Raw genomic sequence first — 15,570 nt, 5'->3', positions numbered from 1 at the left:
CTAGACCTATGGGTAAGATGGGGAAGCTCTAGACCTATGGGTAAGATATTTGGATCATCACTGAAAGAACAAGCTCTTCGACACAAGCAGCCCTTCCTTCGTAGGGGGACGGGGCTCAGCCTTAGAGACGGGGTGAGGAGCTCGGAGTGGAGCCATTGATCCTTCACATTGAAAGGAGTCAGTTGATGTGGTTTGGGCATCTGATTAGAAGGACTCCAACACACCTCCGTTTGGAGGTTTTCCAGGCACTGAAAAGATGTCCTGGGACAGACCCAGAACTGAAATGTGTATCTTCTCTGTCCTGGGGATGACTTGGGGTGACCCTAGGAGCACCGCTGGGCTGGGGGATGTGCAGGTTTCTCTCCTGGACCTGTTGCCTCCTCTTCGACCCGAGTACAGAAAAGCGGTAGAAGATGGAGGCGACTCTCTGACTTTCTTATCCCACAGCCACGACCTGGGTCTCATTTCAAAATTCATTTAAAGCTCTTTCAGCTGAAACATAAACCTCACTTCAGGAAAGCCTGGTGAACTATTGATCAAGGCCACTTTGAGAAAGTCTGGCTAACCGGAAGAAGAAATAAACTCATAAAATGAGGGTGACCGGAGACTTTTGCACAGCCCTGACTGTCTCAGGACTGAGTGGTGTATTGATGTCCTTGTAAAAAGCATCAGTCAGTGCACACTGGTCTGACCCTCTCAGCCTCTCCACAGGACTAACAGGCTGTTGATGGGAGATGTTTCAGGGCTCATTAGCCCAGCTGCGCCCACTTCTCCACGGATTTAAAACAAAACGCGCATTTCATCAACAAAAACAAACTTCCGTGAGTTGCACCTGCTCTTTCATCTCACTCCAAACTTGTCCCCTCAGCTTTTGGGCTCGTGTTGCTGGTAAGACACGGTGCTTTGGCTGATGTGAGGCGATAAAAATGGGACAAGAGAGGGGGAGTCGCGTCCTACCTGCTCGTAGCAAGTCTCCCAGGTGAGGTTCAGGAGGCAGGAGGAGAACAGCTCCTCTTCGCTCCTGCCATAGCCGTCCATGTCTGCTGGAGGAGGACAAGGAGGACTTCGACTCTTGTTTTTCTGTCTTTATTTTTGTCTCTGAGTCTTCCCTCGACGAGTATGTCTCTCCCAGCCCGCCTCTGTCCCTCTTGCTCCGTCTCTGGAAGCCGTTACAGCGAGCGGCGGCGGCGAGCGGCGCTCGTGCAGCTTCCCTGGTCACGTGACCGCCTCCAAACAGAGGCGAGATGCGTTCAGGTGCGGTGCGACCCCAAAATGAAATGACGCCTTCAAGGTGAGGTTCAAACAGCGCCCCGACGACAAGGTGAATTAAAGGCCTGGCGTCTCAGTGAAGGAATGCTTATCGCCCGCCGCTTCTCGTGCCACAGTTTCAAGGTTCCAGGTTCTTTATTGTCGTTCGCATCACATGTGGTACATGAGGTGGAACCAAATTGTGTACTCAAGGTCCCAGTTGCCCAAAAATAGGGAGAAAGAAAAGGAATATAAAGTATAAAAAAATCAGTATACAAGGATCTAAGATATAGATTATACACTAATAATGTAAAATAATATGGTGTATTAAACAGCAGCCTGAACTTTTTTTTTGTTTGTTTCCATTTACCCTTTATTTATACAGGTAGTCTCATTGAGTCATGACAACACATTTTCAAGAGAAACCTGTTTCTGGGAGCAGATGGTGGAGGGTTAAGGGCCTTGCTCAGGGGCCCAGAGTGGGGCGAATGAGGGTGTAGACAGTTGTAAGTGTTTCATCTTTTCCACCCACATTTTGATGTTGACGGTACCGGGAGTTGAACCTGCAACTTTCCAATCACAGGCCCATCTTCTCTAGCCTCTGCACCACCTCTCCCCTATGACATGAGTCTGTTGTGAGCAGATGGGTATGAATACAGCAGCTTAAAGGCAAGAAATCAGCAGCATGGATAATCAGCAGCATGGATTCTTGATATTCTTGGTTTCTGGACTCAACTCAGCTTGTGTTGCGAAAAGGTGGAGCTGGAGTTGTTTTGGTTGAAGCTTAGAAAGCGCAAGCTCAGACTGTGTGTCGCAAATGACTCTCAGCTACTACCACACCAAAGCTTAGCAAATGGCTGAATTAGAGCCACTTTTATGTTTACAAAGTTCACCGAGCTGTAGCAGATGTTTTTCTTAGTTCATATCTTGGGTACTGTTTTTCTTTTACAGTTTATAATTTTGTTGGATGTAACTGGGACCCGTGCACAATTTCGTTCCACCACATGTACCACGTGTGATGAGAATGACAAAGAACCTTGAATCCAGTTGTTTTGAATTGAGGTGACTCCAAAAGTCAATCAGTTGTAGCTACACTCCCAATGATTATTTCCTGAGTTTCGTTCAAATCTGGCCAGTTCATGATATATTTTGCTAACAGACAAACAGGGTTGACTCCTACAGTGAAGGCTAAAGTTTTAAGCACATATGTCACACTTTAAGTAGTGCTCTGAGTAAGTGTTGTGAATGACTCTCGGCTACTACCACATCAAACTTAATCGCAATAGCTGTACCAATGGTCAAGTTAAAGTCAGTCTTGTGTTTTCTAGTTGCTTAGCTGTGGCGACCATCTTGAATGCCACTGACTCCAAAGGCTGAACAGGTGAAGACGTACTTACAGTGATTACTTTGTGAGAGTTTCAATAAAATCCATCTGGTGGTTTATGAGATATTATGCTAACACAGCAGACAAAGAAAACAAACACGGGGGACATTCTTGTCCTATAGTGTCCTAAAGGATCTAAAACATGGACAAAGCTGTCATTGACAGACATCAGAGCCATGCAGAGGCTAAATAATCTCCTCCCAAATCAGATTATCTAGCAATGAAATTAATCTTTCTTTTCGTGGAATAAAGAAGTGACAGTAAGCCTTATTTTAATGCCACAGATAAATCTTAAATTAAGACTTGTACCCCACATGTGACACAAACCTTTCTTAAAAAGGAATAAAAATAGAATGCTGAAGGAAAATGTGGAGGGGTTTGTTCATCTTTTCCTCTTAGATGGGTTTGATGGAGCGGTAAGAGCACAGGAGGGCATTTTGCATCTATCATACACAACATCACATCGTCTGCAAAGCTAAAATGTATTTTTCCACATAAGAACATGAAGCACTTGCTGCCTTTTATAAGTTACTGAAAGCTTTACATGAATATTCTTTCATATATTATTTCAATATTCTTGGAAGCATAGTTGCCATGCTTGTTAAAATCACTATTCTCTAGGAGTACATTAAAAATAGTGCCTGTAAACAAACACCTATAAGTTCATTGTTTGTGACCCTTGCAGACAAAATGAGTCAGAGTGAGCGCAGGCTGCAGTGCAAAAGAAGAACAAATATTGATTTTTGTTAGTAATTGGGATTTGCCTTAAAATAAGCTTGTAAAGGCACCATTTAGCATGTCCAGTAACTAAAGTAGCATATAATCTTCCTAATCTACCTTTGAATCAAAGTTTTGTCTTATAACCCATGTAATTTCAATTGAAATTGAAACTTTTTTGCTGCTATCTGCACCAGGAAATCCCATCGTATATGTATTTCAAGTTCACATTCAAAGTTCAAGTATCTTTATTGTCATTCACATCACATGTGGTACATGAGGTGGAACGAAATTATATACTCAAGGTCCCAGTTACACCCAAAAATAGCAAAAATATAATGTATAAAAAGAAACAGCATGCAAGGATCTAAGATATACACTAAAATATTCACTAAACAAATGTTAAATGATGAGCTAAAAGATCTATGATATACACTTAACACTAATAATGTAAAATAATACGGTGTATATTAAACAACAGCCCGCACACGAGTCTGTAGTGAGTAGATGGGTATGAATGAATACAGCAGCATGAGATAATCAGCAACATGAGATCAGCAGCATGGATAATCAGCAGCACAAAGTCATATCAGTTAAAGAGTTTATTTGTTGTAATTGTAAACCTTAGGGACTTCCCTTTTAAACTGTAGGACTGGGATTCCCAATTATATCATTCTAGACTAATAAAACTGTTTTTTTAAAGGCACTCTTGTAAAGCAAACTAGCTTTTTGCTAGCTATGTGGTAAATCACCCAACTTTAACAAACTATCATTTTGAAATGTGTGAGATAGAGAACTCAGAAAAAAATTTTGCTAAATATTGCAAAGTTTCTTATTATGATTCATTTTGCCAGTACGCGTTACGTTTGTGTCTTTTTATGCTCCTTTTATATAGCTATGCTATTTTGAGCTTTTAGCTACCGTTTTGCTACAATTAGCTTTAAGCGTCTGTTTTGGTGTTTCTAGCTTTTTTAGCTACAGTTTTACAAATTTTAGTTTAAAGCCACTGTTTGCTCATTTGAACTTTTAACTATCGCTTTTGCTAAATTTATCTTTAGTTAATGTAGGTTTAGCTGATTTTAGTTTTCAGTTGCAGATTTTAGCTAATTTTGTCTTCTTTTTTGTTTGTTTTAACCTTAACAGTTCCATTTAATTCAAGTTTTGTCATCATAAAAGTGATATAGAACTCCGCATTTATTCAGTTTTTCTAGTTACATCTTTTCAACATCAATAACAAAGTTTTCTTCTTCTTCTTTCGGCTGCTCCATTCCTCAGGTGTCGCCACAGCCAACTAACTTGCACGAAGACTTGGCGATTGTTTTTTTGCCGGATGCTCTTCTTGACCAAACCACACACCACCGAGCTACCACAGCCCTCTGTGTGGAGCAGAGAGCTGCTATCTAGGGCGCCCGAGGGAGCAGATGGTGGGGGTTAAGGGCCTTGCTCAAGGGCCCAGAGTGGTGCAAATGAGAGTGGAGGCAGGTGTGGGTGCTTCACCTTTCCCACCCAGATTTTGATGTTCTCAGTCCGGGGGATCAAACCTGTGACCTTCCGATGATAAGCTCGCCTTCTCTAACCTGTGCACCACCACCCCCACAAACATCTAGAACATAGAGAGGTTTATAAATATTAAAATTTTGTTATGTGCCAAAAAAGAAACAAAACGGCTTCAGAATTTCCCCAAGAGTTTTCTTGATTTCCTTAAAATCGGCATTGGCAATTGTTTTGGGGATGGTCGGTTGATTGATGGATGGTTGGTTTTTGAGATGTTTTGAGGGGGTGATCTATAAAAGGATTCCGTTATTTCAAACGGTTCAGCCTGTTTTTACAAAGAACTTTTTAATCCAGCTGGAGAAGTAAGTGAAGTAGACCGCACCCCAAACAAGACCGTTAAGGCATTAGGAGCGATAGCCTCCACCAGTTCATCAGATAACGTCATTAAAAGAAAATCAGGATACATTTTTAGCATACAGTGGGCTTCAAATCTAAATAAAGTGTGGTACAAACAGGATAAATTCTCCAGTAAGAATAAAACCAGCCCTCGTTAGAATTATTTATCTCCATGCAGCAGTGCTGAGCACAGAGATCCTTCATTTTCTACAAACTGTCCAACACAAGTGCTGCTAACAGACCTCATTTGGAAAGCTGTCTGTTACCACACTATTTATCTTGATATCAGAGCCGTGCAGTTAGAAGAGCCTTCTCTGCGCATCAGTCCTCTCCGCTGCCCTTCTTGTTTGATCAAAAGTGTTTGCCGTGGAAGATCTGCACCCTTTTGAAGTGCGGTCAGTCGGCACCAGGCTGTATCTTTGCTTTTCCTGCAGAGAATTCCTCAAAATAGTGTGTTACAATAAAAAAATATATAAAAAAAACAGACCAGGAATGTTTCTCATTGTGACCGATCACATTTCATCATTTCTTTTCTAAATAAGGTGTCATCTGCGTAAATTGTGATAAAACACATAACATTTCTGCACACTTGAAAGCCACAAAATAAAAGGTTTAGCCAGATTTGGATCTTTAGATGACAGCTGCGGTGATTCTTATGTGTCATAATATAACGACATGTATTATGAGGGGATGGATTGTGACAAAGAAACTTAGCAGCTTTAAAGAAAACAGGGGATTCGTGGGGGGGGGGGGGGGGGTGTGTGTGAAAGATTCAAGCAAAACGAAGCGTGGTTTGTTCCTTCGCCTTATCCGTCGCCATCAAACATAATCTTCCTGTTGCTGTAGATTAATTTAAAGATTACGGAGCTCCATACGTTTGCAAAGAACAGCTGCGTTGACTCCTTTTGCTTTTACCTGGATCGTCTTTGCCCCCTCTTTTCTTCTACCGAACCGGCGACACTCTAAAGATTTTTGACTCAAAGAAACAGCCGGAGATAATTCAGGGCAACAGCGTAATCATTGTGCTAGCGTGACCTTTCATGTGGGAATACTTTTACCATTCAGACACATCTTATGATATAGTGCATTGGCAAACCTGTGTAAGAGTTTAGGACTAAACCAGAGGAGCTGTTGGGGAAATAGGTCCAAATCAAATATTGTACACCCCTTCTCTTGCTACTTACCAGTAGTGGCACATTCCTGCACAAGTGTCTTCAGTGTTTGCGTGATTCATTTCAAACAGGCACCCCGTTTTAAACATGCAGTCTACATGCCACATCTCACCTACATAAGCAATCTATCAAGCCTAACCCAGTGGTACGTGCGTTTACTCCCATATCACAGGGAAGGCCAGGACGCAACTGTCATAGATGGCGTGATTGAATTGTTCCCTTGCACTGTCACCAAAGGGGCTATTACTTCAAATTAGCATACAAATTCAAACCAGGACAGATGGATTTGTCACATTCCAGTCCCCATCTTTCCTGGAAGATTGGCTGTGCTTGTGCTGCGCGATGGAGATAAGACACCTGTCTCTGTGCTGTTTGGGTGGGGGTGGAGGGGGGGGCGGGAAGAGGATCAGCGTGGGATGAGGAGAGGACCGGGTGGGTGGATTTCCAGAAACGCTGAGGTTGTTGTGCAATAAACTTTTCTACCCCACAGTCGCAAATGATGATGAGGCGCCATCCACGACTCCGTGGGTGGTGCCGGAGATTGAGCAGTAGATGGGTGGTGATTCACACTGTTTGGAGTGACGCTGAGCACTACCTGCCGGCTTTTTGTTTGTGTTTGCTGCTTTTGGGTGAGTTACTGTCAAGAAGCCATGTAAAGTGTCACCTATGTACAGCCAGGAATGGAAGTGTGGATGGGTAACAGATGCAGGGGTCAAAGATCCAGAGCAATCAGCACGTCAAACTTTGCTTCAAATATCTTGTTCAGCTTTTCATACAGTAGCATAAAGCAGTTTCAAGTTATTCCTCTTTTCTTTGGGTCTTTTTCTCTCATTTTTCTTGCAACCTGACCCTGTTCAGAGAAAAGTTTGCTGCTGTTTGTTACGAGACTTCGACCTCTGACTCATTCAACAACAACAACAAAAAAGCTATAAATTCTAGTAATAAAGCAGCGCTGTGCTGACACAGAACAGACAACTTCACAAAACGAAAGAATTAAATTTGTTCAAAGCATCAAAGTTCATGTTCAATAATCCTGATACAAATCCAACAACGTTCAGTCAGGTCATCTGGACGGTTTCATCTTTTTGCCGAGATGTTTCGTCCTTCATCCAAAGGACTTCATTAGCCTGAGGAGCCACAAACAGAATCCCACAAGCAGCACACTCCCGCAGTGGGAAAAAACAGTTTGCTGGTCATAAGATGGTTTCTGGGGACCGCCCTCTCCCCCGTCGACTCCTCTGAGGCAGCCATGCCAAAGTGGTTCAAAACATCATAGTTCATGCTCAGTAATCCAGGTAAAAATCCAACAATGTTCAGTCAGGTCATCTGGATGGTTTCTTTTTTTGCCGAGACGTTTCGTCCTTCATCCAAAGGACTTCTTCAGTCAGAGGAGCCACAAACAAATTGAGTCCCACAAACAGCACATTCCCAGACTGATGAAGTCCTTTGGATGAAGGACAAAACGTCTCAGCAAAAAAAAAAAAAAAAAAAACTCATCCACATGACCTGACTGAACATTGTTGGGCAATTAAATTTGCATTTTTACGTTTTGATACTTACACACACTAGCAGTGTGTGATTGTTTTGGTTGTAGGGATGATCTTTTTCTTGCAATGTCCATTAAATCTAAAATCTAAATATTTTATTGAAAAACAGGCTCGATTGGAGCCGAGATAGTGTTTGTTTATTTATAATAGTGAGAGATGTCTGTGCTCTTAGGACAAGACTGAAAGTCAATACTGGAAACCTGAGATCTTTGGGTCCTCTGGGGGCACTGCTTTAAAAACAGGTCTGATTCTGTCCTGAACATCACTGCACGGGCTCAGGAAATCTTCCACAAATATCTGTATACACAGTTCAATATGTCATTTATGCACGCTGGTTATAGCTCTACCTTACAAAAAAAAAAGCCATATGTGAACAGCTTTCAACCGTTTGTGGTTAAACAAAGTGAAATTTAAAATTTATTTTAGAAAACTCAAATACCATGTTCGCTGTAGTAAAGAGAGGGACTACACAGCCTGATATCAGCGCACTGTTTAAAAGTCTACCTCTCTGATGGTATAGGGGTGCATTAGTGACCATGGCATGAGAAACTTACACATCTGAAAAGGCATCATCAATGCAGAAAACATTTTGATATACAAGGTTTAGAACAATGTACTTCCAAACAAGGTGTTCTTTATTGGAAAAGGCCTTGCGTATTTTAGCAAGACTCATTAAAACTGCATCGATTAAGACAGCATGGCTCGGAAGTTGAAGAGTCCGGGAGCTGAATTAACCTGCCTGCAGTCCAGACCTCTCACCGATCAAAAACATTTGATTTATTATGAAACAAAAAGAAGTCTGGCAGAGAATAGCCATGACTTTAAAACAGCTAGAATCCTTCACCAGACCAGAATGGGACAACAATCGCCTCCACAAGCTGCTCTCCCCAGTTTGTAGACATTTACAGACTGTTGTTAAATGAAGAAGGGGGCTTCACTGCAGGAAACTTGGTGCTCCCTCATATTTTATATATTTATATGTTGCTAGGATAAAATCCCATATGACCTTATTTTTTCAAATAAATTAGTTTCTTAGTTTAAACATTTGTGTTCACTCACTGTAAATAAAATATGCATTTATGGAATTAGAAAATCAGTGCAGCCTGTTTTTTAAATACCCAACAGTTTGACCGATGTACAACAGTATTTTAGGAGCAATATGGTGGTTCCTATGGCTGAAAACGTAACATTCTGTAAATGATCAACTACGAAATGCATCTCAGGTTCTCTGTCACATAGAAATACTTATATATATAAATATAAAGAGAGTTCTGGTTGAAATGTTTTCTGTGTACTGTTGCTTTGAAGAAACAAAATCCAAACCATGTTGACATCATGTCAAATTTTAAGTTTTATTTGGCACAAACAAGGATGCTCAAGCTTCAGCACATACAGTAAGGTCTACAGGCAGGAAATAAGACAAAAAAAAAAACTTAGAAACATAATGATTTTCATTTGTAATTATGGCAGCAGGAATCAATCGGAAGTATTGAGTATGAAAAATTGTTCTTACCTCAGGATCAATCCCAGATAATTTCCAGTTTAGCTCAGCCTAATGGCTTTTCTATTGGCTTAACGTTTGGAGGAAAACTGGTCTGGTCCAGCACCGGCTTGTAGGTTCTGCATGTGTTCCCGAGCACTTAACAACCCGCCTCCCAACAGTCCGAAAATATTGAGGCGCACATGTTTATTTCCTGACGTAGCACATTACAGAATCTGCAGGCTTTAATTTAAAAGTCCCTTAGCAGGTCTGATATCTCCTCCTGCCTCCATCCAGACATTACAGACTCTGCAAATGCTTACTTGTTCATTTCTGCCATCGTACAGAGTTCAGTAACGTGGACGTTCCTTTAAAATTCACGAAGCAAAGGGGAACATGTTACGATGTGCACCGTGTCATCTGTCAGTAACTTGTTGTAACTAGGGGTGCACCGATTGCAGTTTTCTGGCCGATCAACAATTTCTAACTAGAAAGTTCCTGGAGAAACTTTGATGGGGACTGCCTATTTATTAATAAATTATTATTAATTATTAATATTAATCATTAATAATATTAATATATTGTCAATTTATTATTGTAAAATATTAATATATTTGATAACAATATTAATATTAGATATGAATTATTAATATTAGTAATTATTCATGTTATCATTTGTAATTATTAAAATGAATCATTAGTAATTTATGTTAATTATTTTGTTTACTAATTAATTATAAGAATAGGTGATAATAGGTGCCTTCCATGCATGTTGAACCAAAATGGCTCCCAACATTAATCAGTTTCTTTGAAAAGTTTTCTCCTATTCATTTCCTATGGGAAATTTGTCATTTTCGTTAGCAAAATATGTTGCCATGGTAACGCCAATTGCCAATAAAAGTAATAGCACACATCTCGGTGCCAGGCCGGTCATTTGGATATAACTTTTGTGGGGGTCCACTTTGCGGTTCGGGCCGCATTAAAGTTGAAAATGGTACGCTTTTCAGGTGTAGAATAATAAGTGGGCAGTCACCAACTAGTTCCTGGAGTTGGTGAAATATTGCGTCTTTGTTTGCAAATTACTTTGCCATGGTAACTCGAAATGTCAATAAAAGTATTAGCACACATCACGGGGCCGAGCCGGTCGCCACGCATTTGCATGGCAGTCCACAAAAAGTGTTTCCTGCCGATTACGATTTTGGCCGATATCGATTTCGTTTTATAAGCGACACTGTCGGGTGTTATAAGGTCACAATGCACCTTCAATTTTCCAATCTTGTTTTATTGAACAACATACCCTTGAACAATATCCTAGAAACAATACAGACTTCTTGTAACTGGCCATGAGGTAGTGCTCTGAAATATAAACGTTTAGACAATTGTTAAAACTACAAAAAAAATAAATTGTTAAATTGGTTTGTCATGCAAGTATCAGCCGATCTCCCAAAATTAAGGAAATAGGTGCACCCTTAGTTGTAATCAATTCCGAAACTGCTTCAACTAACTAAAAACAGCTAGGATTATGGTCATGTAAACTGACGTACTTCTAACATATTTCCAAAGGTTTGAACGTTTTCTGTCAAACTTAAGGTACAGAGTTTGGGAAAAGACTCGGCAGGACCCCAAGGTGTAAGAGATCAGCTCCTTTAAGCTGCCGGAGCACAGAATAAGAAGAAGAACTCCCTTGGGTTTACGTAGATCACTTTTTTTGTTTTACTGGCTCCTTAATAATTCATACTAGTTTGGTCGAACAGCAGCGGTTTCACTGTGATGTAACGGAGCAAACATTCAGATTCTGCTTGTCACTTTATCCCCACTGGAGGACTTGAGAAACTCACGGCCACCAAGCAGCACAGCGGGGCTTCCACACTGAAACATTTGTAATTAACATCCTCCCCATTGCCGCCAAACCCCAACTGTTTCTCAGCCCATCACCATCCCAGTGAGGAGATTCAACCTCCCCAAAGAGTTGCGGAAAACGAGCTGCAGGTCGGAATGCTTCTGCGTGTGAGGAGGGTTTAGTTTGAGCGCAGAAAATGCTTTGATGTTGACAGAGGACAGTTCTTACAAAGTCATCTTTTATTTGTTTGAACAGCTGACAGGAAATGTGACAATCTTAGCATCTATTACATTAGTCGACATCAAAATCCTGTACAAATTCCATTCAAACCAAAGCAACTCTCCGGAGATGAACGTTGTTTGACTCCATCTGGAGTACAGCAAGTGTTTAACCCTATGAGGCGTCACTAAAACAATGAAAACCAGTAACTTCTGGTTGTATGTTTTAGAGTAAAAACACAATTAAACAAAAAAAACATCAATTGTAAAATAAAATGCATCCGAGACCAAAATCAAAAGTTGAGATTTAACTTTGTAGAGATGCCAAGGAAGCAGCTGCAGCCCACGCAGACCGTGTCAGTACTGCGTGTATTCCTTGGACGAGAGTTTTGCAATAATACGCTCCAACTGTCTCTTGGCCTCGCACTGGGGGAAGTTGCTCATCTCGTAGTACTGCGGGGCAATTTTCGCCAGCCTAGGAAAGAAAATAGCGAGTAAACAGTCACAAAATTGTCTACGGTGTTTACTTGTGGGAGAAATCCGCTCTTCCATATTCACGGGGTGACTACCGGAGCAAGCACGACAAATTTGGTACGTAATTGTACGAGGTCACCGAGGGGGGGGGAAGGAGGAATGAGGCTGGAGGAGCTGCTGATTGCACCTTCGCTGATGTGGCGGCCGTCTTTAAGTTCTGGAAGGTATTACGGATGCACCAGTTGATTGGTTGGTGACCTATATCGGCTGATTTTTCAGCCTGAACGACGACCAGACGATCAAACGCTCAAACATCAGATATTTTTCCCCATCGGTAAACGCATCGTAACTAAAGCTGGATCTCACCAGATGACGACTCAGCAAACTGCTTTCATGACAGAATCTCTTAATTTGTCTCAAAACGTTCAAAGGAGGGTTTTGCACTAGCCCAAGTCATCTACTTTTCTCTCCAAATAGTCACAGAGTTGTTGCAGGTGTCTCAAACCTGTTTCAGGAGCGCAGGCAAAGAGGTTAGAAAAGGCGAGCCTGTGATCAGAAGGTGGCCGGTTTGAATCCCCTGACCATTACAGTAGTCCCTCGTTTATCGCAGGGGATCCGTTCCCTGAAGAACCGCGATAAGTGAAAAACTGCGAAGTAGGAATAGTAGTATAAGTAGTAAGTACTAGTTTATTTCAGTATATATATATATATATATATATATATATATATATATATATATATTAGGAATGCGCGATATATACGGTATACGGTAGAAACGATAGAAATTTAGCCTACGATATAGATCTGTCTTCTACCGGCTAACCGCAGTAATGCTGTGTCTGAAGTAAAATCAAAGTTGTCAGATTTAATCGTTTTTTTTTTTGTTGAAAACTGTGCGCAAGCGACGTTAAAGTCTTTTCTTCAAGGGCTAAGTAGCGAAGCTACAAGCCAACTACGGCCGGCTTGCCGTTGTGTGTCTGTTCTTGTTAGCCTAACATTTGTTCATTATGTGTTAGTTTGAGTTAGGCCATTCAGTACAGTAACCATGAGTCATGAAGACCTGTAGGGTTCACTCTGTCTGTGAACAGTAAAATAAAGTCTATAAGACGCCATCTGGTGGTTGATTATTGATCTACAACAAGAGCTGCACATCACTGTCAGTAACTGTATGCTGCCACGCTACAGCATTTAATTAAAAGTTTCCAAAAGCTTCTGTGTAAATAACTCGTTACAACTAGGACACATGCGGCTTATAGACAAGTGTGGACTATATATTTACTTTTTTTTATTTTATTTAGTGGGTGTGGCTTATGCGTGTGTTCAATAGTCTGGAAATAGCGGTATGTATATGGCTTTAGATTCTCAAATTTGTAGAAAAAAGTTAACTTAAACAACCTTTAAAAAATCCATAGGAGTACCTTTAAATCTTTATGGTACCTTTAAATCTTTATTTAAATAAAAGTTATCTGCTCTGACTTTAGTTATACATTCATCAGTTGCTCATCTTTCAAACGTACCACTCCGGTTTGACGTCGGTGCACGTTCTGATGTAGTTCTTGGTGGTGAGCACAAACTCGTTGTAGAGCACCCACTCAGGTTTGTGGTCCAGCACAGTGGAGGGGTGCAGCTGGACCACTTGGTTGTCCTTCACTGTCAGGTAATGCCCTGTGCGCTCCAGGTGAGCTACCTGTTTGCAAAAGAAAATAAATGAATAAAAGAGGAGGTCAGGGACAAAACACAGTGAAGAATACACAAGAACAACATTACACTCCATCGGTGCTTGATTACAGTTGTTAATTTTTTTATACAAAAATCTAAGAAATTCAACAACAACAACAAAAAAAAAAGTTGTACTCCAGACAAATTTCTAAGTAGCCAGTGAGTGATTTTCTTCCATTTAATCTGCCCACACTCAGTGAGTTGTGGCAGCGGCCGTGATTAAACAAGGCAATCAGTCTCAATAAAGGACTTTCCAAACAAAGACGTGATACCTAACACTGTGAACGCTCGAACACAAGCTGCAAATTTGTCTCCGAGATAAAGGTTAATGTTGACAAATATTTCAATATTAACACCATAATTCAACTTGTCAGGTTGCTTGTTTCAGGTGGCCCCGAAAAAGGCTTTTTACAAAACTACCATTTGTTTCCCTGAGCGAGAGACAAATTAATCTGATTTCTCGCTGTGTTTAAAACAAAACGCCACTGTTTGAGTGTGTGTGTGTGTGTGTGTGTGTGTATGTGTGTGTTTTAAACGCAATCCTCAAATCCATTTTCAGCTAGTAGAAAACAGTTCTGCAAATACAGCTGATCTCAGATTAATAGTGACTGAATTAGCTAAAGAATAAAAAGTGACCCGACAACTAAAAACATGGTTGACACTGAGAGGATAAAAAGTTGCTTTAAGCGGCTGTGGCTGAGTGGTTAGAGCAGTTGTCCTTCAATGCAAGAGTTGGGGGTTCGAATCCACCAGCAGTCACATGCTGAAGTGTCCCTGGGCAAGACACTGAACCCCTCATTGCCTCTGATGTGTGTCCCATCAGTGTATGAATGAGATAAAGCTCTGATTAGTCTTTGTATAGGTCTAGTAGAGTGCTGTATGAATGGGTAAATGAGGGCACAGATTGTGGTGTAAAGAGCTTTGAGTGTCTTGATTAGATAGAAAGGAGCTATATAAGTACAGTCTATTTACCATTTAAGCATTAAATTATATATGCTGGGATTAAAGTGATAATTTACATGTTATGAAATGAGGTTCTGTGAAAAAGTTATAAACAGATATCTTACCTGTTGTAGACAGCTCTTTGAGTGACTAGTTTAATGGGCTAATGGCAAAGTCAAGTGTGGCCAAGACAAAGAAGGATTGTTTACATATTAACTTAAAACGTATTAGCAGTTCTCTTGAATGCTATTTTAGAATCCACCAACAATTTCATGTGAAAGTGTTCGTCTTTTTTTGACGTAGTATTCTAAAACCATTTGCAAGTGCAAGTTACGGCTCTCAAAATGCCTGATATTTTATGAAGTGTTATCAAGAACAAAATTAATTTAAGCCAATACCCATCAAAATGCATGAAACACTATATAATCAGTATACATATGTACTCCTTAACAATTTGTTTATGTTTCCTGTTGGAGTGAGTTTTGATGTGCTGATATTTTAATTTGTAGTAGCAGCATCAGGAGTGGTAGTAGTGGTAGTACTCACAGTAATAATAGTAGCAGCAGTAGTAGTAATAGTAATAGTAGTAATATTAGTAGTAACAATGTTGAGTAATAGTAGTAGTAGTAACAATGGTAATAGTAATAGTAGTAGTAACAATGGTAATAGTAATAGTAGTAGTAGTAACAATGGTAATAGTAATAGTAGTATTAATATTAGTAGTAATGGAGTAGTAAATATAGGAGTAAAAGTACCACTACTAGAAGTAGTAATGAAGTATTGATATTAGTAGTACTACAGTAATAGTAGTAGAAGTAGTAACAGGGGTAATAGTAGTAGCAGTAGTAGTAATATTAGTCGTAATGGAGTAGTAAAAGTAGTAGTAGTAGTGGCACTAGAGTAGTGGTAGTAGTAGTAGTAGTGAAGTAGTAATATTAG

General features: G+C 40.4%; 2 protein-coding genes across 3 annotated transcripts in view; both read right to left on the bottom strand.

Annotated features, from left to right (window-relative positions):
• ppargc1a (peroxisome proliferator-activated receptor gamma, coactivator 1 alpha) overlaps positions 1-1,155 on the bottom strand; it is a 599,527-nt gene extending 598,372 nt beyond the window's left edge. For both annotated transcript variants that reach the window (XM_037675931.1, XM_037675939.1), the window contains exon 1: positions 958-1,155. In XM_037675931.1, the coding sequence (XP_037531859.1) occupies positions 958-1,038 (81 nt within the window). In that variant the 5' untranslated portion in view covers positions 1,039-1,155. The remainder of the gene's footprint in view (positions 1-957) is intronic.
• Positions 1,156-11,843: 10,688 nt separating this feature from the next.
• dhx15 (DEAH (Asp-Glu-Ala-His) box helicase 15) overlaps positions 11,844-15,570 on the bottom strand; it is a 67,926-nt gene continuing 64,199 nt past the window's right edge. Inside the window, exons 13-14 of the mRNA XM_037675898.1 lie at positions 13,488-13,657; positions 11,844-11,971 (exon numbers count right to left, since the gene is read on the bottom strand). Coding sequence (XP_037531826.1) covers positions 11,854-11,971; positions 13,488-13,657 — 288 coding nt within the window. The 3' untranslated portion in view covers positions 11,844-11,853. The remainder of the gene's footprint in view (positions 11,972-13,487; positions 13,658-15,570) is intronic.

Source organism: Nematolebias whitei, chromosome 1 (assembly GCF_014905685.2).
Source record: "Nematolebias whitei isolate Nwh7 chromosome 1, NemWhi1, whole genome shotgun sequence".
Taxonomy (NCBI): domain Eukaryota; kingdom Metazoa; phylum Chordata; class Actinopteri; order Cyprinodontiformes; family Rivulidae; genus Nematolebias; species Nematolebias whitei.
The sequence above is the reverse complement of the archived record's forward strand: the minus strand, read 5'-3'. Positions and strand labels throughout refer to the sequence as shown.